Here is a 23,034-nt window from a genome sequence, read left to right on the forward strand (position 1 = left end):
CACGGCAGTTGGAAACAAAAATCTTCAATTTGGACTGAAGACCAAAGGGCAAATTTCCACAGGTCTAATGTCCATTGCTCGTGTTTCTTGGCCCAAGTAAGATTCTTCTTATTGGTGTCCTTTAGTAGTGGTTTGTTTGCAGGAATTCAACCGTGAAGGCCTGATTCTCCTCTGAACAGTTGGTGTTGAAATGTTTCTGTTATTTGAACTCTGTGAAGCATTTATCTGGGCTCTAGGTCTTCCTTTCCTGTGGCAGTCCTCATGAGAGCCAGTTTCATCATAGCACTTTATGGTTTTTGCGACTGCACTTGAAGAACAAAAGTTGTTGAAATGTTCTATATTGACTGACCTTCATGTCTTAAAGTAATGATGTACTGTTGTTTTTCTTTGCTTATTTGAGCTGTTCTTGCCATAATATGGACTTGGTCTTTTACCAGAATAGGGCTATTTTCTGTATACCCTTCCTACCTTGTCACAACACAACTGATTGGCTCAAACACATTGAGAAGGAAAGAAATTCCACAAATTTTAAGAAGGTACACCTGTTAATTGAAATGCATTCCAGGTTACTACCTCATGAAGCTGGTTGAGAGAATTCCAAGAGTGTGCAACGCTGTCATCAAGGAGGCTTCTCAATGGAAGCTTCTCTAATGTCAAACATGTAAAGTGTGGTGTACCAAAGGGCAGCTCCCTGCTCTCTACTCTTTAATCTTTTTACCAATGACCTGCCAATGGCATTAAACAAAGCATGTGTGTCCATGTATGCTGACGATTGAATCATATATGCATCAGCAACCACAGCTAATGAAGTCACTGAAACCCTTAAAGAGTTGCAGTCTGTTTTGGAATGAGCGGCCAGTAATAAACCGGTCTTGGACATTCCTTAAGTTCTAGACCTCAGCTGAATCTGGCAATGAATGGTCTGGCTGTTGAACAAGTTTAGGAGACTAAATTACTTGGCGTTAATTTAGATTGTAAACTGTTATGGTCAAAACATATAAATTCAATGGTTGTAAAGATGGTGAGAGGTCTGGCCGTAATAAAGAGATGCTCTGTTTTTTTGACACCACACTCCAGAAAGCAAGTTCTGCAGACTATAGTTTTGTCTAATCTTGATTATTGTCCAGTCGTGTGGTCCAGTGCTGCAAGGAAAGACCTAGTTAAGCTGCAGCTGTTCCAGAACAGAGCGGCACGTTTTGCTCTTCATTGTAATCTGAGTGCTAATATAAATACTATGCATGCCAGTCTCACTTGGCTAAGAGTTGAGGAGAGACTGACTGCATCACTTCTTCTTTTTATAAGAAACATTAATGTGTTGAAAATCCCAAATTGTTTGCATAGTCAACTGACACATAGCTCTGACACACACTTATCCCAACAGACATGCCACCAGGGGTCTTTTCACAGTCCCCAAATCCAGAACAAATTCAAGATAGTGTACAGTAGAGACCTAATTGCATGGAACCTTCTTCCATCTCATATTGCTCAAATAAACAGCAAACCTGGTTTTAATAAACAGATAAACCAACACCTCGTGGCACAACGCCTCTCCCCTATTTGACCTAGATAGTTTGTGTGTATGCATTCATATGGAGGCTACGTGTGCCTTTAAAAAAAATGTATCTAGTTCTGTCTTTGAGCTGTTCTTGTCTATTGATGTTCTGTATTATGTCATTCTGTATTATGTGTCATGTTATGTGTGGACCCCAGGAAGAGTAGCTGCTGCTTTTGCAACATCTAATGGGGATCCTAATAAAATACCAAAAGGAAAAAGGTGGCTTTATGAAGAATCTCAAATATAAACTATATTTTGATTTGTTTAACAATTTTTCGGTTACTAAATTTGTTATTTCATAGTTTTGATGACTTCACTATTACTCTACAATGTAGAAAATAGTAAGAATAAAGAAAAACCCTTGAATGAGTAGGTGTTCTTAAACTTTTGACCGGTAGTGTATATATTTGCAAACACATGTATGGGGGATTGGAAGTGATGCAGACAATTACATTGATGTAAGCTACAATCTATCTGCAATACTAAAGCTGATCTACCCCCTAAATTTAGAAAATGTTGTTTCTGACATTTTCGGACTACTAAACCATCATTGATTTAGAACCATGGAGAGTTACCGCAAGTCGCAAACAAAACAGTCCTATAACTGTGAGGTAAGTTTCAAACAAGCCTTTCCATTGCTCCCAGGGAATGTCAGGATCGCCTGGGTGAAGCAGAAATGAGTCTGGAGGAGGCAGAGAGATTGTGGGAATGACAGGTGGATGAAGAATGATACTTAGTTTTCTAGAAACGGCACGTATTTATTAGCCACAACTCGAAGATCATCACATTCGTGAACTAGCATAACAACAGCTGTTTAGCCAAGGTACAGTGGCTCCAGTAGAACATCTACGGTGAGTCAAAAGGAACACAACAATAACTCCCAGGGGCTACATAACAATGTTATATTCAATGGTTGCCTCAAGTTTGCATGTGGTGGCCTTATCGGTATGTGCTTTTAGCCAACTTGTTCAACTATATCATTGTCGATGATAGTCAGAGGAGTTTGCTACTGCACATACAGATCTGAGACCAGACTACAGCAACAGAGAACCAACACAACAATATTTTCCGAGCATGACGTTAGATTGCACTCACTTTTCATCAACAGACTCTCGAAAACCATGAGCAATTTACGTGTTAATATATTTTAACAATGCCATGTGTGAAACCCATTAAGATGAATTAAAACTTTGTGAAATTTGACTTTACTCATAAAAACACTATTGTTCAAAAGCTATGCGTGGGATATGGATAAAATGTGACAAATTCCGTCAGAGTAAATATGGTTTAATAAATGAATTAGCTTCATAAATAATGTCTGTAATGACATTTTAGGGGACAATAAGCCTGAGCGTTGTCAGGAAATAGTTGATGTATGAGTTTCATGCCTCAGCGGTTGCTCAAAATGAATAGGCTTGGGAAGATAGCTGGGGCCAGCAACCAGCCTATTTCCTAGAATTATCTACTTGTTGTCAATTTGCACAGTGGAATTACACATGCAAATTGAACTGCCTGCACAAACACCACTTGGAGATGATAAAAACAAATTAACAAAGGCTATAGAAGGAAGATTTATTTCACTGGCTAACCCAGGTCAAGCAATACATGTATTTGATGATTGTGTGTACCCAATTTTGGTGTAATTATATCAGCAAATTATTCTTTGTAATCTTATAATTTTCCCACAACCTTCTCCTTACACACAAAATTAGCTTCCTCCGTATCCTTGCAGAAAACAATTCTTCTTAATACCCTGTCGGATAACACTGCATAATCAGATTTGCGCCTCATATTTTTCTGTTTTAGATACAACGTTCAAAGTGTCTGACTGTTATGTGTGGAAGGTCAAAGGTTAGGTGATAATGTATAACTGACTGGCTAACGGCACACACACACACACACACGGCACACATCCATATAGGGTAAGTCAGAATATGAAAATATATATAATCGCCTCTTAACATCATCCCTCATCTTTGGCAGGAAATGATGAATCCCTGGACCTCCACGTTTGCTATTAGATATCTCATTTACTTTGTACACACAGTGCTAATCTGCACTAATGAATTCTGCCACCCCAAGCCAGATCGAGATTACTTAAAATTATTACCACTTCCACAGATATGCCTTTCCTCATTTGAGGCTCAATTTGGTGAGCTCGCAAAAACAGTCTGTCACACTAAGATACTAATAATTAGGGGTTTAAGATGATTAGTTTATCTCTCTGCACTTACAGTACTGCTGCCTCTTATCCACCATGGCCAAAACTTAATAAGAGACTCCAAGTTTAAAACAGCCAACTCCAAATTACCAAGAAATTATGGAAATAATGAGCTGGAGTACATGCCAAGGAGAGAGCGAGACAGCTCAGAGAGACAATAATTCAACTGTGAAATAGAACACAAAGTCTGGTAATCAATACAAAATAATTCAAACTTCTACTGCCACCATGTTATTAAATCATATTTACCCTGACTTTGTGGTTCCTTGTTTACCTTCAGAGTTCACCCTGCTTTTTTCCATTGCATTGTCACATAAGTAATTCAATGGGTAATAATTCTGAGTGAGTGATAGCAGCTAATGGTAGCATATTTAAGGGGATAACATAGAGATTTCACATTTTTCAGAATGGCATTTTAATATACTAGGATAGCATAAGCCCTATCACCCTGGTTTATTTTGCATATCACATTTCTATTTAAAGTGGAGTAGAGAATATTTCCCACAAAGGGCGCAGGGAGGTCAAGGAGATTACTGAATCATTCACCTTTGTTTTGATTTGAGGGTCACCTTTAAGGAAGATCTGGGTCATTAGTTGTGACTTTCACCCTGTCATGCATATTTGGACATCTGTAAACAATAATGTTCGCTGTCTAGCAATCAATATAGTCCAGAGAGAATATGCACACATTTATTGTTGTCAGCCAAATCCTTCCATACAATTGAAACAAACATCGTAGGCAACATTTTTCATATAGACATAATTCATGTAGATTATTGGTTTGGCAATCACTTGCAACTAAAAAAGACTGATGTGATTTACTGAATTAGCAATTTAAGGGTAGATGTTCCTTTGCCAATGCCAAGGGCTATACAAGATTTGCATGCTAATCATTCTAATGATAATGCAATGCCTTCAGCTGTTTGAATAAATTGTGAACCATTGGTCACAAAATAGAATACTTATCTTCCTGAGAACATGGCATAAATAACAGATTTACTTGCCAGTTGTAACAAACCACTTATCTACGATTACTAACACTGTATAACTTCCTTGGCGATACTGTTGGCTGAATCAAAATTATCTTTACCTGAATTTCTAGATCGGGAAAGCCAAATAGTTATTACCCTTATTGGCAAACCAGTGCGTGTAGCTTATGCTTTTGTTAAACAGTCAAATCAGAATAGAGTAAACCTAGAGTCTTAAACATAGTGTAGGCTGCTGCAACTCGCTGTTGGCTGGGCTCCCCGCTTGTGCCATCAAACCCCTGCAACTTATCCAGAACGCTGTAGCCCACCTGTGTTCAACCTTCCCAAGTTCTCCCATGTCACCCTGCTCTTCCGCACACTCCACTGGCTTCCAGTCGAAGCTCGCATCCACTACAAGACCATGGTACTTGTCTACGGAGCAGCAAGAGGAACTGTCCCTCCCTACTTTCAGGCTATGGTCAAACCCTACACTCCAACCCGAGCACTCCTTTCTGCCACCTCTGGTCTCTCAGCCCAGTCGAAGCTCTTCTCTGTCCTGGCATCCCAATGGTGGAACCAGCTTCCCCCTAAATCTAGGACAGCAGAGTCCCTGCCCATCTTCAGAAAACATCTGAAACCCTGACTCTTCACCCTATCATCTGAACCCTCCCCCCAATAAATAAATAAATAAATTTGGCCTTTTGTGAACTAACCCTCGCACTTTCCCTTTTTCCACCTTACTAGCTCTGACTTTGCTGACAGATACTTTATTGAGGAAAATGTACTTACTATGACTGTGATATGTGGTTGTCCCACCTTGCTATCTTAATTTGAATCCACGAACTGTAAATCACTTTGGATATGAGCGTCTACTAAACTACTTTAAAAAAATGTTATGTACTGACCTTTTGAAAAACACAATAGCAGCAAATGTCTTTTAAAATCATGGAATACCAACACATTTATGGTGGTTGTCGTCTTTTAAAACTAATCATGGAATACCAACACATTTATGGTGGTCATCTCCCTATAATTGTGTTAATTCTGAGAGGGACAATCGTTCAACATCTCAGCAATAATCTGAGTTGCGCAGCGCGACTGTAATAAAGACGACCTGAAACGCAACCATCGGCTTTAGTGCAGCGATAGAACAGTTTTCATTGGTAGAGACTATATTGTTTTTCCCAATCGGAGTAGTTGTTTTGCAAGAGTCACAATGTCCACCAGGAAGTGAAAATGTTTACAACGCTTCAAGTAGTTTTCGATGCATTTTTAAAATATCAGTTTGACTAACACGTTTTATAAACCGAGTTGCTGTTGATTTGCCATTCTCAAGATGTATAGCGGACTTTTACCGAAAGGTCTGAGCGATGCAGAAATTAGTTCAGATGATGAGGACGACCGGGGACAAAATGTAGTTGCAAATCAAGAAAAAACGTTAGCCTCAAACAAATGTCGTGCAGTTGGACTTTCGCGTGGTCTTAAGGAAAACGTTGGGACACTTGTAGACACAAGTTCTTCCCATATACAACCCGTCGTAGAACATGACAAGACGTTGGACTGCTTACCCGGGATTTCCGAGGAGAAGTGGCAAGTATGTCACACATGTTATGCTTCCTAGTCAGGTGTTGCATATCAAGCTAACGTTAGCTAGCTAGCGATGTTGCCTATATACTCTATAGCATCCCCTACTACTTTTGGATAGGCAGTCCATAAATGATGAAACCTGCATGGAAAACACTAACGTGTTCTAACAAAATGGCTGCATTGCTTGGCTATACCACTTATTCCCGTTTCCCAGGATCAGCGCCACTTTCAAAAAGCAAGTCCAATGTGGATAAGCTACTCGTCTTTGTAAAGCTACATTGTATGTTTTTCTACCATATACACATTACACACAATTCATGCTTAAAGGGTTAGGGTAAATGCTTTTGTTGCATACATTGTTGTTGCTTAAATGAATGGTTACACTTCATGTTCTTTTAGAGATTTAAAGAGCTACAGAAGAAAAAAGATGAGATTAAGAAGATGAAGCTCCCCAAAAAAAGACAGCGGGGAAAACGTCGACATAAGAAAGGTCAATTGCACTTCTTTTTAACCACACAGCCACTGGAAAAGATAACGATCTTTGCCCTGGTCAGATGTAACCGACTTGACCTATCCCAGAAATAATGGAAATGGGAAAAGAAGAGGGTTCATTCAGCCTGTGTCCAAATTCTAAGTGTCACATGACCCTAACGTTAGTGTTTTTGTTAAAGTGCTGTGTTCCTTTGTCCTCGTTAAATACAAAAATGGTATTATAATTGAGTTAGTCTTTTGCCTATAAAAGCTGAACTGGAATGGATCTGAGTGGAACATAATTAAATAATATACAATTCCATTGAAAGTCACTGAAAGAAATAGTCAGCCGGTCTACCTCTTTTCACTGTTTTGGATATGATCACAGTGTATGTTAATATTTCTGAGCTCATGAGTTATGACACAATACGATGGACTGTAAAATTGGGTGATTTTGGAGTTTACACGATTAATTTCTTTGTGTTTCATGTCACTAAACAGATGATGAATCAGGGACGAAGAACATGGAATCAAACAATGAAAGGTAACGTAGACCTAAATGTATCACAAAATCTGTTCAAACATAGTTCTATACAGTATTCCACTAACTACTAAAGAGTCTTCAAAGGCTTTGTCCCGATTTTCCACCATTCTCCCAAAAGTGCGCATTAGAGCTTGCACACTTTCTTGCACAGGATCTCCCTCCAGCCAATGCTTAGGCTACACCAATCCTATGCTTTAAATCCATGACAGGGCGTGTCCAAGTGCACACTTATGGAAAAGGGTGGAGAATCGGGACGTAGCCTTGTTATTGGTGTAGGCCTAACTGAAAGCCTATTCTACCCGGGCATTCCAAAAATTTGATTGGTACTTAGCACCCATTTATAGCCTTAACATATGCTGTAGTCTTGTTCTGAACCGATAATAAACATGAACACTCTTTCTTCTTCGCCAGAGAGCCTCAAGCTGAGCATGACAAGCATTGGGATGGGCTGACGCAGTACTTTGGCATCAATGATAGATTTCAACCCCCTGCCTGTTACAAGCCTGCTCCCAAGGTAAAAAAATAAAGTCTGCCTGTGTCTAATGCCATCAAGTTATGGCAAAAGCATTGAACATGTTCTGTCTTTCCATATCCATGCGTGTGTAACTTCTTATTGTTTTATTAAATATGACAGGCGGCTTAAGAGGTTTCTAGACTCAAACCTGACAAAAGATTGTGTTACGTTTTAATGATGAGATTACCTTAATCTTGACATTGTGATGATTCTCCATTCCACTTTTTTTTGGTTGAGATTAAAGTAAGATGTAGATTTGCTCTAGAGAGAAGTGTCTGTACTGAATGTCTATACAGATACCTGACAGCTCCTGCTCAGTGTTACTGTATGAGGAAAGCTCAGAGTGCACTCAGTACATGCACAATAACATAGCCTCTCACACGTTGAGTAGCCTAATTGTCAGACCCATGGATCTAGCCTACATGGATATGACTCTAGTCTACATAGCATGAGGCTACATTTTGATGAAAAGGTGTATAGAAAATGGCATCACAGACACTTGCCTGCTTTTGTTTTAGTGTCTCTCAGCCTTGCGTCTTTGTGAAGGAAAGTGCATGTGAATAGCTGTTTGTGTGTGTCCTAATAATAACCCTAATAAGAAACTCTTGGACAAATTAATTAATTTCTTACTTGAATCCATTTAGAAATACATCTGTGTACTTGATACATCTGGTGTAATAGAACAAGAAAGAGACATGCATATTTTGATATGTAAATTGTTGTGCAAGCAAAATAATATATATATATATATCACACACACTGCTCAAAAAAATAAAGGGAACACTAAAATAACACATCTGAGATCTGAATGAATGAAATATTCTTATTAAATACTTTTTACTTTACATAGTTGAATGTGCTGACAACAAAATCACACAAAGTATCAATGGAAATCAAATTTATCAACCCATGGAGGTCTGGATTTGGAGTCACACTCAAATTTAAAGTGGAAAACCACACTACAGGCTGGTCCAACTCTGATGTAATGTCATTAAAACTAGTCAAAATGAGGCTCAGTAGTGTGTGTGGCCTCCACGTGCCTGTATGACCTCCAAACAACTCCTGGGCATGCTCCTGATGAGGTGGCGGATGGTCTCCTGAGGGGTCTCCTGAGGGATCTCCTCCCAGACCTGGACTAAAGCATCCGCCAACTCCTGGACAGTCTGTGGTGCAATGTGGCGTTGGTGGATGGAGACATGATGTCCCAGATGTGCTCAATTGGATTCAGGTCTGGGGAACGGGCGGGCCAGTCCATAGCATCAATGCCTTCCTCTTGCAGGAACTGCTGACACATTCCAGCCACATGAGGTCTAGCACTGTCTTGCATTAGGAAGAACCCAGGGCCAACCGCACCAGCATATGGTTTCACAAGGGGTCTGAGGATCTCATCTCGGTACCTAATGGCAGTCAGGCTACCTCTGGCGAGGGGCCCCCCAAAGAAATGCCACCCCACACCATGACTGACCCACCGCCAAACCGGTCATGCTGAAGGATGTTGCAGGCAGCAGAACGTTCTCCACGGTGTCTCCAGACTGTCAAGTCTGTCACATGTGCTCAGTGTGAACCTGCTTTCATCTGTGAAGAGCACAGGGCGCCAGTGGCAAATTTGCCAATCTTGGTGTTCTCTGGCAAATGCCAAACGTCCTGCACGGTGTTGGGCTGTAAGCACAACCCCCACCTGTGGACGTCGGGCCCTCATACCACCTTTATGGAGTCTGTTTCTGACCGTTTGAGCAGACACATGCACATTTGTGGCCTGCTGGAGGTGATTTTGCAGGGCTCTGGCAGTGCTCCTCCTTGCACAAAGGCGGAGGTAGCGGTCCTGCTGCTGGGTTATTGCCCTCCTACGGCCTCCTTCACGTCTCCTGATGTACTGGCCTGTCTCCTGGTAGCGCCTCCATGCTCTGGACACTACGCTGACAGACACAGCAAACCTTCTTGCCACAGCTCGCATTGATGTGCCATCCTGGATGATCTGCACTACCTGAGCCACTTGTGTGGGTTGTAGACTCCGTCTCATGCTACCACTTGAGTTCAAGCACCGCCAGCATTCAAAAGTGACCAAACATCAGCCAGGAAGCATAGGAACTGAGAAGTGGTCTGTGGTTATCACCTGCAGAACCACTCATTTATTGGGGGTGTCTTGCTAATTGCCTAGAATTTCCACCTGTTGCCTGTTCCATTTGCACAACAGCATGTGAAATTTATTGTCAATCTGTGTTGCTTCCTAAGTGGACAGTTTGATTTCACAGAAGTGTGATTGACTTGGAGTTACATTGTGTTGTTTAAGTGTTCCCTTTATATTTTGAGCAGTGTATAATAGTGTATACTTTGCCCTAATCCAATTGGAAGTTCTCGTAATGCTTATTTGGAGTGTTATTTAAATTCTGTTTATCTGAACGAACCATCAAATGTAGTTTTTGCTCTGTGTTTGCAGCAAAAACGGTTTACTTTGAATGGATATGATATATTTAACAAGAAGCTCAATTAAACAGAATTTGTGAAGTCAACATAACGAGAAGGCCTTGCTCCTCCATTTTCAAACATTCTCATAAGTGATCAATGTCATTTACATATTGACATTACATTAAAAAAAGTTAGGCCTAAGTCAATTACACGATAGACATTTAGAATCTATTTGGGTCTTTCTATAAACTACGGTACCAGTGAGAATTTCCTGCGGTGGACAACTTGTTACAGCTGTTAGTAAGTCATTGATAATAATCTGCAAAACAATTTCATGTGATTACATTAAGATATAGGGGGGAACATAACCATGTTCAATCAAATTCATGCTGGTTTGACCAATCGGAATCTATGCTTCAGGACTGTTTTGATCACGCGGACTGGGAAATGTTCCGGGTTGCCTCTGAATAGTGTCAACACACTGACTCTGTGACTTGGTTCATCAGAAAGTCCATAGAGGATGTTGTTCCTACTGTGATGATTAAAACTAATCCAACCAACGTAAGGCAATCAAAGAGGCAAAACGACAGTACAGGGAGAGACTCCAGACAATCATGGAGACTCCAGACAATCATGGATTATAAAGGGAAAGCGAGGCCTCCCGAGTGCCTTAGACCACTGCGCCACATCACAGTGCTAGCTGTGCCACTAGAGATCCTGGTTCAAGTCCAGGCTTTGTTGCAGCCGGCCACGAAGGTGAGACAGCCGACAGGGAGGAGGTGAGAGCCCTGGTGGAGTGGTGCCAGAATAACAACCTCTGCCTCAACATTAGACAAAGGAGATGATTGTGGACTACAGGAAAAGCAGGACCGAGCACTCCCCCATTCTCATCGACTGGGCTGTGGTGGAGCAGGTTGAGAGCTTCAAGTTCCTTGGTGTCCACATCACCAACAAACTATAATGGTCCAAACACACCAAGACAGTCATGAAAAGGGCACGACAAAGCCTATTCCACCTCGGGAAACTAAAAAGATTTGGCATGGACCCTCAGACCCTCAAAAGGTTCTACAGCTGCAACATCGAGAGCATGATTATGGCACTGGTTGCATCACTGCCTGGTACGGAAACGTCTCGGCCTCCGACTGCAAGGCACTACAGAGGGTAGTACGTATGGCCCAGTACCCCACTGGGGCTAAGCTGGCTGCCATCAAGAACCTCTACACCAGGTTGTGTCAGAGGAAGGTCCTAAAAAATGGTCAAGGATCCCAGCCACCCCAGTCATAGACTGTTCTCTCTACTATCGCATGGCAAGCGATACCGGAGCACCAAGTTTAGCACCAAAAGGCTTCTTTAACAGCTTTTACCCCCAAGCCATAAGATTCCTGAACAGGTAATCAAATGGCTACCCAGACTATTTGCATCCCGCCCCCCCATCCCGTTTTACGCTGCTGCTACTCTCTGTTATTATCTATGCATAGTCACTTTAACTATACATTCATGCACATACTACCTCAATTAGCCCGACTAACCGGTGCCCCCGCACATTGGCTACCCGGACTATCTGCATTGTGTCCCACCACACGCCAACCCCTCTTTTACGCTACTGTTACTTTCTGTTTATCATATATGCATAGTCACTTTAACCATACCTACATGTACATACTACCTCAATTAGCCCGACTAACCGGTGCCTGTATATAGCCTCCCTACTGTATATAGCCTCGCTACTGTTATTTCTCAGTCTTTTTACTGTTGTTTTTATTTCTTTACTTATCTATTGTTCACCTAATACCTATTTTTTTACTTAAAAATTCCACTTTTGGTTAGGGCCTGTAAGTAAACATTTCACTGTACCTGTTGTATTCGGCACACGCGACAAATAAACTTTGATTTGATTGTGTGTGTGTTTGTGTGGGAGTGTCAATATAGTGTGAGTGTGTATATGGTTGGTTTATATAGTCTAGTGTTATTTTATTAGGATCCCCATTAGTTGTTGCAAAAGCAGCAGCTACTCTTCCTAGGGTCCACATGAAACGTGACATAATACAGGACATTAATAGACAAGGACAGAACTACTTCATATATTTTAAAAAAGGGCACATGTAGCCTACATATCAGTACATACACACAAACTGTCTAGGTCAAATAGTGAGTGTGCGTAGGGTCAGTGCAGATAGTCAATTAATGGTACCTGAACTATTTAGCAGTCTGGCTTTTTAGCAGTCTTATGGCTTGTGGGTAGAAGCTGTCCCTGGGCCTGTTGGGTCGAGAGCCGATGCTCCGGTACTGTTTACTGGATGGTAAAAGAGTGAACAGTCTATGGCTGGAGTGTCTGACACCGCCTGATATAGAGGTCCGGGTGGATGGGAGCTCGGCCCCAGTGATGTACTGGGCAGTCTGCACCACCCTCCGTAGCACTTTGTGGTCAAGGGCGATATATTTTCCATACCAAGCGGTGATGTAGCCAGTCAAGATGTTCTCAATGGTGCAGCTGTATAACCTTTTGAGGATACGAGAGCCCATGCCAAATCTTTTCAGTCTCTTTACGACCCTCTGTGTGGGTGTATGTGGATTATGTTAGGTATTTAGTGATGTGGACGCCAAGGAATTGAAGCTCTTGACCCGCATCACAACAGCCCCGTCGATCTGGATGGGGTCGTGCTCTCCCCTCTTTCATCCTATAGTCCACAATCAGCTCCTTGGTCTTACTGACGTTGATGCAGAGGTTGTTGTCCTGTCACCACACTACTAAAAGACCAACTCCCTCGGGCCTACCGCCGTCGTGTCGTCAGCAGATTTGATGGTGGTGTTGGAGTCGTGGATGAACAGGTAGTACAGGAGGGGACTAAGCACACACCCCTGAGGGTCCCCCATGTTGAGGGTCAGTGTGGCGGAGGCTTTGTTGCCTACCCTCACCACCTAGGGCCGGCCCGACAGAAAGTCCAGGATCCAGTTGCAGATGGAGGGGTTCAGTCCCAGGGTCCCGAGCTTGGAGGGGACTATGGTGTTGGTCGCTGAACAGTAGTCTGAACAGTATTCTCAGTTATTTCCCCTCTTGTCCAGGTGGGAGAGGGTTGTGTGAAGTGCAATTAGATTGCGTCATCTGTGGATCTGTTCGGGCAGAATGCGAATTGGAGTGGATTTAGGGGGTCTTGAACAGTGGTATTGATGTGTCATGATAATAATAATTACAGATAGCCATTTAGGCAGGTTACCTTGGAGCTCTTGGGAAGAGGGACAATGGTGGTCAGCTTGAAACATGTTGGGATTACAGAGTGGGACAAGGATAGATTGAAAACATATGTGGAGACATTTGCCAGCTGTTGTGCGCATGCTTTGAGAACGTGCCCTGTTGTTCCATCAAACCCGGCAGCCTTGTGATTTGTTAACCTAGATCACTAGATCACACAGTCATCCTTAACAACAGGGGCTTTCACGCAAGTCACAGTGTTAAATTCTTAGAATCGAGCATAAGGCATTTAGCTCGTTTGGTAGTTCTGTATCGCAGGGCAACTCATGGCTGGGTTTCCCATTGTAATGCGTTATTGTCTGCAAGCCCTGCCACATACAGTGGGGCAAAAAAGTATTTAGTCAGCCACCAGTTGTGCAAGTTCTCCCACTTAAAAAGATGAGGCCTGTAATTTTCATCATAGGTACACTTCAACTATGACAGACAAAATGGGGGGGGAAAATTCAGAATTTAAAAAAAAAAAAATGTAATGGATTTATTTGCAAATTATGGTGGAAAATAAGTATTTGGTCAATCACAAAAGTTTCTCAATACTTTGTTATATACCCTTTGTTGGCAATGGCAGAGGTCAAACGTTTTCTGTTCCGAGCGTCGGAACTGATGTAATAGGATATTGTCCTTTCACATGTTTAATGTCTCGTCGGAGGTTGTATTGGGCTTTCTTGTATGTGTCCCGTTCCTTGTAAGCCGTTTGTTCTTTAGTCCAGCGCGGATATTGCCTGTAAATCCATGGTTTTTGGTTTAGATACGTTCTTGTCGTCACTGTGGGGACGACATCGTCTATTTTTATTTTACCTTTACTTAACTAGGCAAGTCAGTTAAGAACAAATTCTTATTTTCAATGACGGCCTAGGAACAGTGGGTTAACTGCCTGTTCAGAGGCAGAACGACAGATTTGTACCTTGTCAGCTCGGGAGTTTGAACTTGCAACCTTCCGGTTACTAGTCCAACGCTCTAACCACTAGGGTACCCTGCCGCCCCATGCACTTATTATGGTGTTGAATGCTGAGCTATAGTCGATGAACAGCATTCTTACATAGGTATACCTCTTTTCCAGATGGGATAGGGCAGTGCGATGGCAATATGCATCTTGACATTAGAATGAGGTAACACATTACTTGACATCCAGCGTCATAACCATGTCATAATATATCATAACATCTGACATAATGTCATAACCAATCATAATATGGTCATCACTGTCATGACCCATATATTTACACCTGTTGTGACATATTATGTTATTTTATGGCTGGTTATGACACTTACACAGTAGTGTCAATACCCACATGGATTCAAATTTGTTTTTTCCCTGCTAGAAGTTTCCTTCCTTTTGTTGTTGTTGTAATACATTCTTTACAGTCATGTGTTTTCCATCACATTTTAAATGACTTGTAGACTCCAACACCATCATTAAGTTTGCTGGCGACACAACAGTGGTAGGCCTGATCACTGACAATGACGAGACAGCCTATAGGGAGGAGGTCAGAGAACTGGCAGTGTGGTGCCAGGACAACAACCTCTTCCTCAATGTGAGCAAGACAAAGGAGCTGATCGTGGACTACAGGAAAAGGCGGGCCGAACAGGACCCCATTAACACCGATCGGCTTGTAGTAGAGCGGGTAGCGAGTTTCAAGTTCCTTGGTGTCCACGTCACCAACGAGCTATAATGCTATAACAGCTTCTACCACTTAGTCATAAGACAGCTGAACAATTAATTAAATTACTACCAGACAATTTACATTGACCCCCCCCTTCCTTTTTGTACACTACTGCTACTCGCTGTTTATTATCTATGCATAGTCACTTCACCCCACCTACATGTACAAATTACCTCACCTAACCTGTACCCCCGCACACTGGCTCGGTACCGGTGCCCCCTGTATATAACCTCATTATTGTTATTCTTATTGTGTTACTTTTCTATTATTACTTTTTATTTTAGTTTACTTGGTAAATATTTTCTTGATCTGCATTGTTGGTTAAGGGCTTGTAAGTAAGCATTTCACGGTAAAGTCTACACTTGTTGTATTCGGCGCGTGTGACAAAGTTTGATTTGATTGGGCTTTGATTGGGCTAGTTGCATGTCTGACATCGACGTGTGTGCAATTACAATGGTCATTTAATATGGTACATTTCAGACAGTTTCATATAACATGGACTACTTGTCAACAGTGTGTTTATGGTGTAATGGAATGTTTGGCCTTGTGTGGTAGGTTTTGTGGGTTTTGACACTGTCATAACCAGCCATAAAACCAGCCATATTTTTCACAACCGGTCTAAATATGTGTCAGGTTGTTATGTCAGGTGTTTTGACATATTATGGCATGGTTTTGACCGTGTCATAACGTGTCATGGCACTGGGTGTCAAGTGTTACCTAGAATGACAAGATAGTAGCCCAGAGGGCGTTATTCACAATATGAACTGGTGATCAGGTTATGAAATGACATGACAAATACATTTTGGTGTCCATTTTACTCTACTCCTGCAATTTTAAAGGATATAACTCCTCGTCCTAGGTCTATGCTGTTGTTAGGCAAAGTGATTTGCCAATTTGGCATGTTCACTTTTATTTCTGTCAGGACACATGTGGAACTGCATTTATAAAAAAAAAAAAAAATGTTTTAACCATTTTGAAATGTTGATCCCAATGTCGCACATTGAAAACCCATTTACAACATATTTTATTTGGAACATGAACATTGCCACTTTGCCAGCAAGTAGACCACTGTAAAGTTGTGCTAGAGGTAGATTTTATTATTTTTTTGTTGTTGTAATTATTACTATATTGCCATATCATTATTAGGCTCAGCTTGCTGTCTTTGTCCAAATTAATTTGAGGGATGAGTGTGCGTCTATAAACAACCGGAGTCCTTGAATCATTCGTATGAAGATGCTTCCGAGAGGGCTCCCCCCTAATTTAAAATTGTCTTGCTTTCATGTGTTCTGTGAAATTATTGACGAAATGATCTTAACTCTACTTCTTTGGATAGTCTCCTTTTTTTTGGAGAACCTCCCCTGCCATCAGTATCCAGGGGCATCTTTGCTCCCTCCTCTGCTCCAGCAGCCTGTAATGGAAATGTGTAATTAAAGAGTCACATTTATGTTTGGTAATCTCCAGTAGCATTTTTTGAAGATTTCCCCACTAATATCCAATCAAAAAGGTTTTCATTTGTGAAGGAAAATCTACATATTTGTAGTAATAGCAATCATATTAAAAGTAAGGCCCAGGGGACTTTTGAAGTTACTCTTTGATTTCCCTCCCCCCCTTTTCTATTTCTAAATCACTACATTTTCCCCTTCTCTCCAGTCCAGCTTAGAGAAGAGCATAGAGAGCGCCATCGCTGAAGGGGACTTTGGGAAGGCGGAGGAGATGAGCGACAGACTCGCCACTCGAGAGGTATGTTGTACCGATAAGAGATCTTTGGGGCGCTCCCGCTGTGACAAATTGAACTAATGGATCCGTGGCCATTTCTTCCTGCCAAGACATAGGGGAACAAAAACACACACAGGCACCCGCAATTGAGAAGTCCTGCAGCCCTTTCCCATTGAGTTAATGGAAAGCCCTCCCCCTTAGTTTTGGAGTTCGGCAGTGTCAAAAGCACTTTTGGCTCAGTTTTTTAATGAAGGGCTACATTGCTTTCAAGCCAACTGTTAAAACATTCTCAAGGTGCGAGTTTCATACCTTTGAAGTGCACACGTCCCTAAATGCACTGCCTGCAGTTTCGAAACCACTCGTCTTGGCAGGCATCGGGGATCAAGCGGTTTGAAGCTAATTTAGCAGAAAAAGTTGCCCACACACCCATAATTGTGCTTAAGAAGACATCGCTACTACTTTTCATAGTTGGCGATTGCAGTATGTTCGATTGTCACAACTTGAATTGTATTAAGTGAGAGATGTGATGCTCTTATAGAAGCACTGATATTAATGATACTTTTGAAAAACTAGATGATTTAATTTTGAATTCAGAAAGGATGTTTGGGGAATTTTTTGTTGTTGTTGTCACTTCTCTGTTTTCTCAATGACATTTAAATCAGCTTTGAAAAAAGGCGCAAGTTTAAGTTTATTCCGCCTGAGCGAATCTGACCACAAGTCAGAGACCACTATGATGACACACCAAATGTGGTTGATGGATTGTGGGAAAAGAGCAGGAATGGGCTTTTGTAGGCTACAGTCCAAGCCAATAGTGTGACTGTTGTCGGCATCCAAAGGTTATCCAATTTTAATAAACACTTGGAGGTAAGGATGACAGCAGTGGTGTAGTCTACGGTGATGCGGATATCACTTATTATTATCTACATAGCGCATTGATGTGAATCATACTACTGCTCTCTCATTTAACTATTTGCGCCTTACAGATTGTGGTTGTTGTGGATGGCTGTTCACAAATCTCAATGTGTATTTGAACACAATAATGGTTGAATTCAAGAAGTTTAAGCTGCCTATCAATCATTGTTTTTGTAACCGATGGACAGCCGGTGAAAAATGCACTCTTGCAACAGATGTATAGTGTGGATCCCAGCCTATGGAATAAAAGTGGGGCTTTTGTTGCTCAATCTAATTGATACTGATGAAAAAAATCCATAGGCCTAAAGGACATGTGCTCAAACTTGCACAAGTTCAGTTGGTAGAGCATGGCACTTGTAACGCCAGGGTAGTGGGTTCGATCCCCGGGACCACCCATACGTAGAATGTATGCACACATGACTGTAAGTCGCTTTGGATAAAAGCGTCTGCTAAATGGCATATATTATTATTATTATAAGTTGACTTAAAGGGACAATCTGTAGTTGCTACATCCATTTTTGGATTTTTAAATTTATATATAATAATATATAATACTGTTCAAAAGTTTGGGATAACTTAGAATTGTCCTTGTTTTTGAAAGAGTAGCAAAAAAATGTCCATTAAAATAACATCAAATTGATCAGAAATACAGTGTAGACATTGTTAATGTTGTAAATGACTATTGTAGCTTAAAACGGCAGATTTTTTAAATGGAATATCTGCATAGGTGTACAGAGGCCCATTATCAGCAACCATCAATCCTGTGTTCCAATGGCACGTTGTGTTAGCTAATCCAAGTTTATCATTTTAAAAGGCGAACTGATCATCGGAAAACCCTTTTGCAATTGTGTTAGCACAGCTGAAAACTGCTGTTACGATTAGAGGCAATAAAACTGGTCTTCTTTAGACTAGTTGAGTATCTGGAGCATCAGCATTTGTGGGTTCGATTACAGGCTCAAAATGGCCAGAAACAAAGACCTTTCTTCTGAAACTCGTCAGTCTATTATTTTTCTGAGAAATGAAGGCTATATTCCATGTGAGAAATTTCCAAGAAACTGAAGATCTCGTACAACGCTGTGTACTTCTCACTTCATCATGGTTACTACATGATTCTATATGTGATATGTCATAGTTTTGATGTCTTCATTATTATTCTACAATGCAGAAAATAGTAAAAATAAAGAAAAATCCTTGAATGAGTAGGTGTCCAAACTTTTGACTGGTAGTGTGTGTATATATCCATTGATTCTTGAAGAATGTAACTTGTAAATTCCTCATGTGCTTAGTTCAACTGTCCCACTCCATGAGAACCCAAAATATAAGCTCACTCAGTCCTCCATGACAACTAAGTAATAAACAACCGAGTAGTGCTGGCTAATAAGTCCTTAGATTTAGGGTCATGCTCAGGTAAAACAATTTGGCTAATCTATACTTCCATATTTCCAAGTCCTGTTCTTGAAGATCAAGGGGTATAACATTGATTGGAATGACTAGAATTCTGTTAACTTTGGTTTTTAATGTAAAGATATAATTGAATCTTATTATTATATGTAGTAGAGAGTGGTGGGTTAGGAGAACCCTACATAACCAACCCATAAAGTAAAATGTAACATCATATGGCCAGCTATGTAAACTTTAACATTGATTTATCCTGCAATAGATGTTGTTCAATTTGTAACATTTCTGTCTTCTAATGCCTCTTAAGTGGAAAGTAATCTAAAAGTAATGGAATGTAATCAGATTACGTTACTGAGTTTGGGTAATCCAAAAGTTACGTTACTGATTACAATTTTGGACAGGTATTAACTGTAACGGATTACATTTAGAAAGTAACATTTACATTTACATTTAAGTCATTTAGCAGACGCTCTTATCCAGAGCGACTTACAAATTACCCAACCCTTATCATTACAGCATACACGTTTCAGGCTGTCAGCCATGTACAGTGTCTTCAGAAAGTATTCATGTCCCTTGACTAACACTGAACCCAAACCGGCTGCGCGCGTGCGCTATCGTGCATAAATGTATTTTGTCCCCCTACACCAAACGCGATCACGACACGCAGGTTAAAATAGCAAAACAAACTCTGAACAAATGACATTGATTTGGGGACAGGTCGAAAAGCATTAAACATGTATGGCAATTTAGCTCGTTAGCTTGCACTCGCTAGCTGATTTGTCCCGGGATATAAACATTGAGTTGTTATTTTACCTGAAATGCACAAGCTCCTCTACTCCGCCAATTAATCCACACATAAAACGGCCAACCGAATCGTTTCTAGTAATCTCTCCTCCTTCCAGGCTCTCATCTTTGAACTTATATGGTGATTGGCATCTAAACTTTCATAGTATTACCACGACTACCGGCAATACGGTTTGTCTTTCAATCACCCACGTGGGTATAACCAATGAGGAGATGGCACATGGGTACCTGCTTCTATAAACCAATGAGGAGATGGGAGAGGCAGGAATTTCAGCGCGATCTTCGTCAGAAATAGAAAGGAGTTCTATTTTAGCCCTTGGCAACGCAGACACTCATTGGCGCAATAATTGAATAACATGGATTTCTAAATGTATTTTGTGACGGTTGGCATGTTAATCCACATTTTGTTGTAATACAGCCGGAATTCAAAATGGATGATTTAAATATTTAAAACATGTGTTTTCACTTTGTCATTATGGGGTATTGTGTGTAGATGGGTAAATAAATTGAAAAATGAAATGCAAAAATATGTAATTTGCATAAGCATTCACACAGCAATTTCAGCTGTGAGTCTTTCTGGGTAAGTCTCTAAGAGCTTTTCACACTGGGATTGTTCAATATGAATTTATTATTTTCAAAATTCTTCTCTGTCAAATTGGTTGTTGATCATTCCAAGACAACCATTTTCAGGTCTTGCCATAGATCTTGAAGTAGATTTAAGTCAAAACTGTAACTCGGCCGCTCGGGAATATTCACTGTCTTCTTGGTAAGCAACTCCAGTGTAGATTTGGCCTCATGTTTTAGGTTATTGTCTTGCTGAAAGGTGAATTCATCTCCCAGTGTCTGGTGGAAAGCAGACTGATCCAGGATTTTGCCTGTGCTTAGCTCTTTTCTGTTTCTTTTTTATCCTGAAAAACTCCCCAGTCATTAACGATTACAAGTAGTGATGCACCGATAGGACATTTTTGGTCGATATCTGATATTTTCCTTGCCCCAAAAATAACGATACTGATGACTGATATTATATTTTTTTGTGTCCTTTTAAACATTCTAGTACAGTTAAATAGTTAACACACACATGTACGTAGCGGTCTAAGGCACTGCAGCTCAGTGCAAGAGGTGTCACTGCAGTTATTACTAAGTTATTTTGTTGGCATTTACGTATGTCCCCATTACCAGTAAAACATAATCAAAACCTATTTCTTTCACTTACTTGCTTGTGCTGTTTCGTTGTTCAGTCGTTTCATTCTCAACCAGGATTTCATCATACATGTCAAGCAGTGAAGTTTCAGCTCTGTTAGTCAGTTGTTCGAATGGAGCTTGCTAGTGTTTCCAAGCTTCAAACATGTTCTCAAATGACATTGAAATTGTAGCAGCGGTATGACAACCAGCACATTCAATGAGCCTGAAATACGACTTTCCTCAGTACAAAATCCTTGACAACTAACTGTGCTGTCGGACTCGGCATGCTCATGGGGCTTATATCACTGGTCAAAATGTCAGTCGTGAAGGTTAGTAGCAGTGATGCTATTACTGTGTAACTCCAGTAGGGCAACAGCTGAAAAATAGCGCACTTGGTAGTGTGTATCGGTGCTTAAACAGTCGGCGAAAGCCAACATCACCCACGACAGAGAACGGTTGATTGTCAAGGGAAATGAATTCCATTCTCTTGGCTTTAATGGATTTCACCTTTGAGTTGTCTCGCTGAAATGTTCTTACTCTTTCAAATGACTGCTCACCTTGTTGACTGCTCGATCCACACAGCAGACATTGTGGGCTAGGTTAGGAATGCTGTGTTGCACGTGTAGCAACACATGTACCTACGTTATATATGCACGTCATCTTTGACATCGGTTTTGCACATCAGCGTTAAACTAGACATCGGACCGGTGTCAATGTTGGCATTTTTAGCTAATATCGGCCTATTCTTCACCGACATATCGTGCATCCCTAATTGCAAGCATACCTATAACATGATGCAACCAAAAGTGTGCTTCAGGGTGAAATCCCTGAGCAGTTTCCTTCCTCCCCAGCAGCTGAGTTAGGAAGGAAGCCTGTATCTTTGTAGTGACTGGGTGTATTGATACACCATCCAACATGTAATAACTTCACCATGCTAAAAGGGATATTCAATGTCTGTTTATTGTTATTTTTCACCCACCTACCAAAAGTTACCCTTCTTGGTGAGGCATTGAGAAACCTACCTGGTCTTTTGGTTGAATCTGTGTTTTGAAATTCACTGCTCGGATGAGGGACCGTACAATTATCTGTATGTGTTGGGTACATAGATGAGGTAGTCATTCAACAATCTTGTTAAACACTGTTATTGCACACCGAGTGAGTTCATGCAACTTATTATTATTACTCCTGAAGTTATTTAGGCTTGCCATAACAAAGGGATTGAATCCTTTCCATTTTTATTCATTTGTAAACATTTTGGAAAAACATAATTCCACGTTGACATTATGGGGTATTGTGTGTAGGCCAGTGACGAAGGAAAAATCTAAATTGAATCCGTTTTCAATTCAGTCTGGAACACAACAGCATGTGGAAAAAGTCAAGGGGTGTGAATACTTGCTGAAGGCACCGTACCTAAAGCTTTGTTCAGGTAAACATTTGAACTTCAACAAAAGTTAGGCCATGCACGCAAATCGTGATGCTTTTTGTACTCTATCAAACATTAACCTGGTTGTCTATTAAAAATGGGACACCGGCAGTAAGGGATTTGATTTTTACATGCAAGCAGACTGTTTGTTGAAGGCTGATTCTTGTACCCAGCATAATATAAAACGGACTATAAAATACAATAATGCAAGTGGTCAAAGTAAAGATTAGAAAAATTGAATGACTTGCTTTGTTGATGAGAACGTGGCACCTGTAGTTCCAGAAAGCCTCTTAGAGCACTAGTGGATTTGGGTAGAATTAGCGGAGGTTCTTCGCCTATCTGTCACCTCCCTTGTGGCTTGCCAGGAACATGAAGGATGGGCTTGACAGCAGTCTGGCAGCCATAGCTCACTCTGTAGCTGT

The 23,034-nt window shown here is 40.9% G+C and overlaps 1 protein-coding gene across 2 annotated transcripts in view; it reads left to right on the forward strand.

The window, feature by feature from the left end:
* The first annotated feature begins 2,003 nt into the window (after positions 1 to 2,003).
* Positions 2,004 to 23,034, forward strand: part of LOC118369512 (protein FAM204A-like) — a 42,751-nt gene continuing 21,720 nt past the window's right edge. Inside the window, exons 1-5 of one of the 2 annotated variants that reach the window (XM_052498371.1) lie at positions 2,004 to 2,166; positions 6,731 to 6,821; positions 7,304 to 7,346; positions 7,758 to 7,860; positions 16,828 to 16,917. In XM_052498371.1, the coding sequence (XP_052354331.1) occupies positions 2,119 to 2,166; positions 6,731 to 6,821; positions 7,304 to 7,346; positions 7,758 to 7,860; positions 16,828 to 16,917 (375 nt within the window). In that variant the 5' untranslated portion in view covers positions 2,004 to 2,118. Of the gene's footprint in view, positions 2,167 to 5,884; positions 6,339 to 6,730; positions 6,822 to 7,303; positions 7,347 to 7,757; positions 7,861 to 16,827; positions 16,918 to 23,034 lie in introns of those variants that run through there. The other variant, XM_035753944.2, reaches the window with a different exon arrangement.

Source organism: Oncorhynchus keta, chromosome 36, assembly GCF_023373465.1.
Source record: "Oncorhynchus keta strain PuntledgeMale-10-30-2019 chromosome 36, Oket_V2, whole genome shotgun sequence".
Taxonomy (NCBI): Eukaryota; Metazoa; Chordata; class Actinopteri; order Salmoniformes; family Salmonidae; genus Oncorhynchus; species Oncorhynchus keta.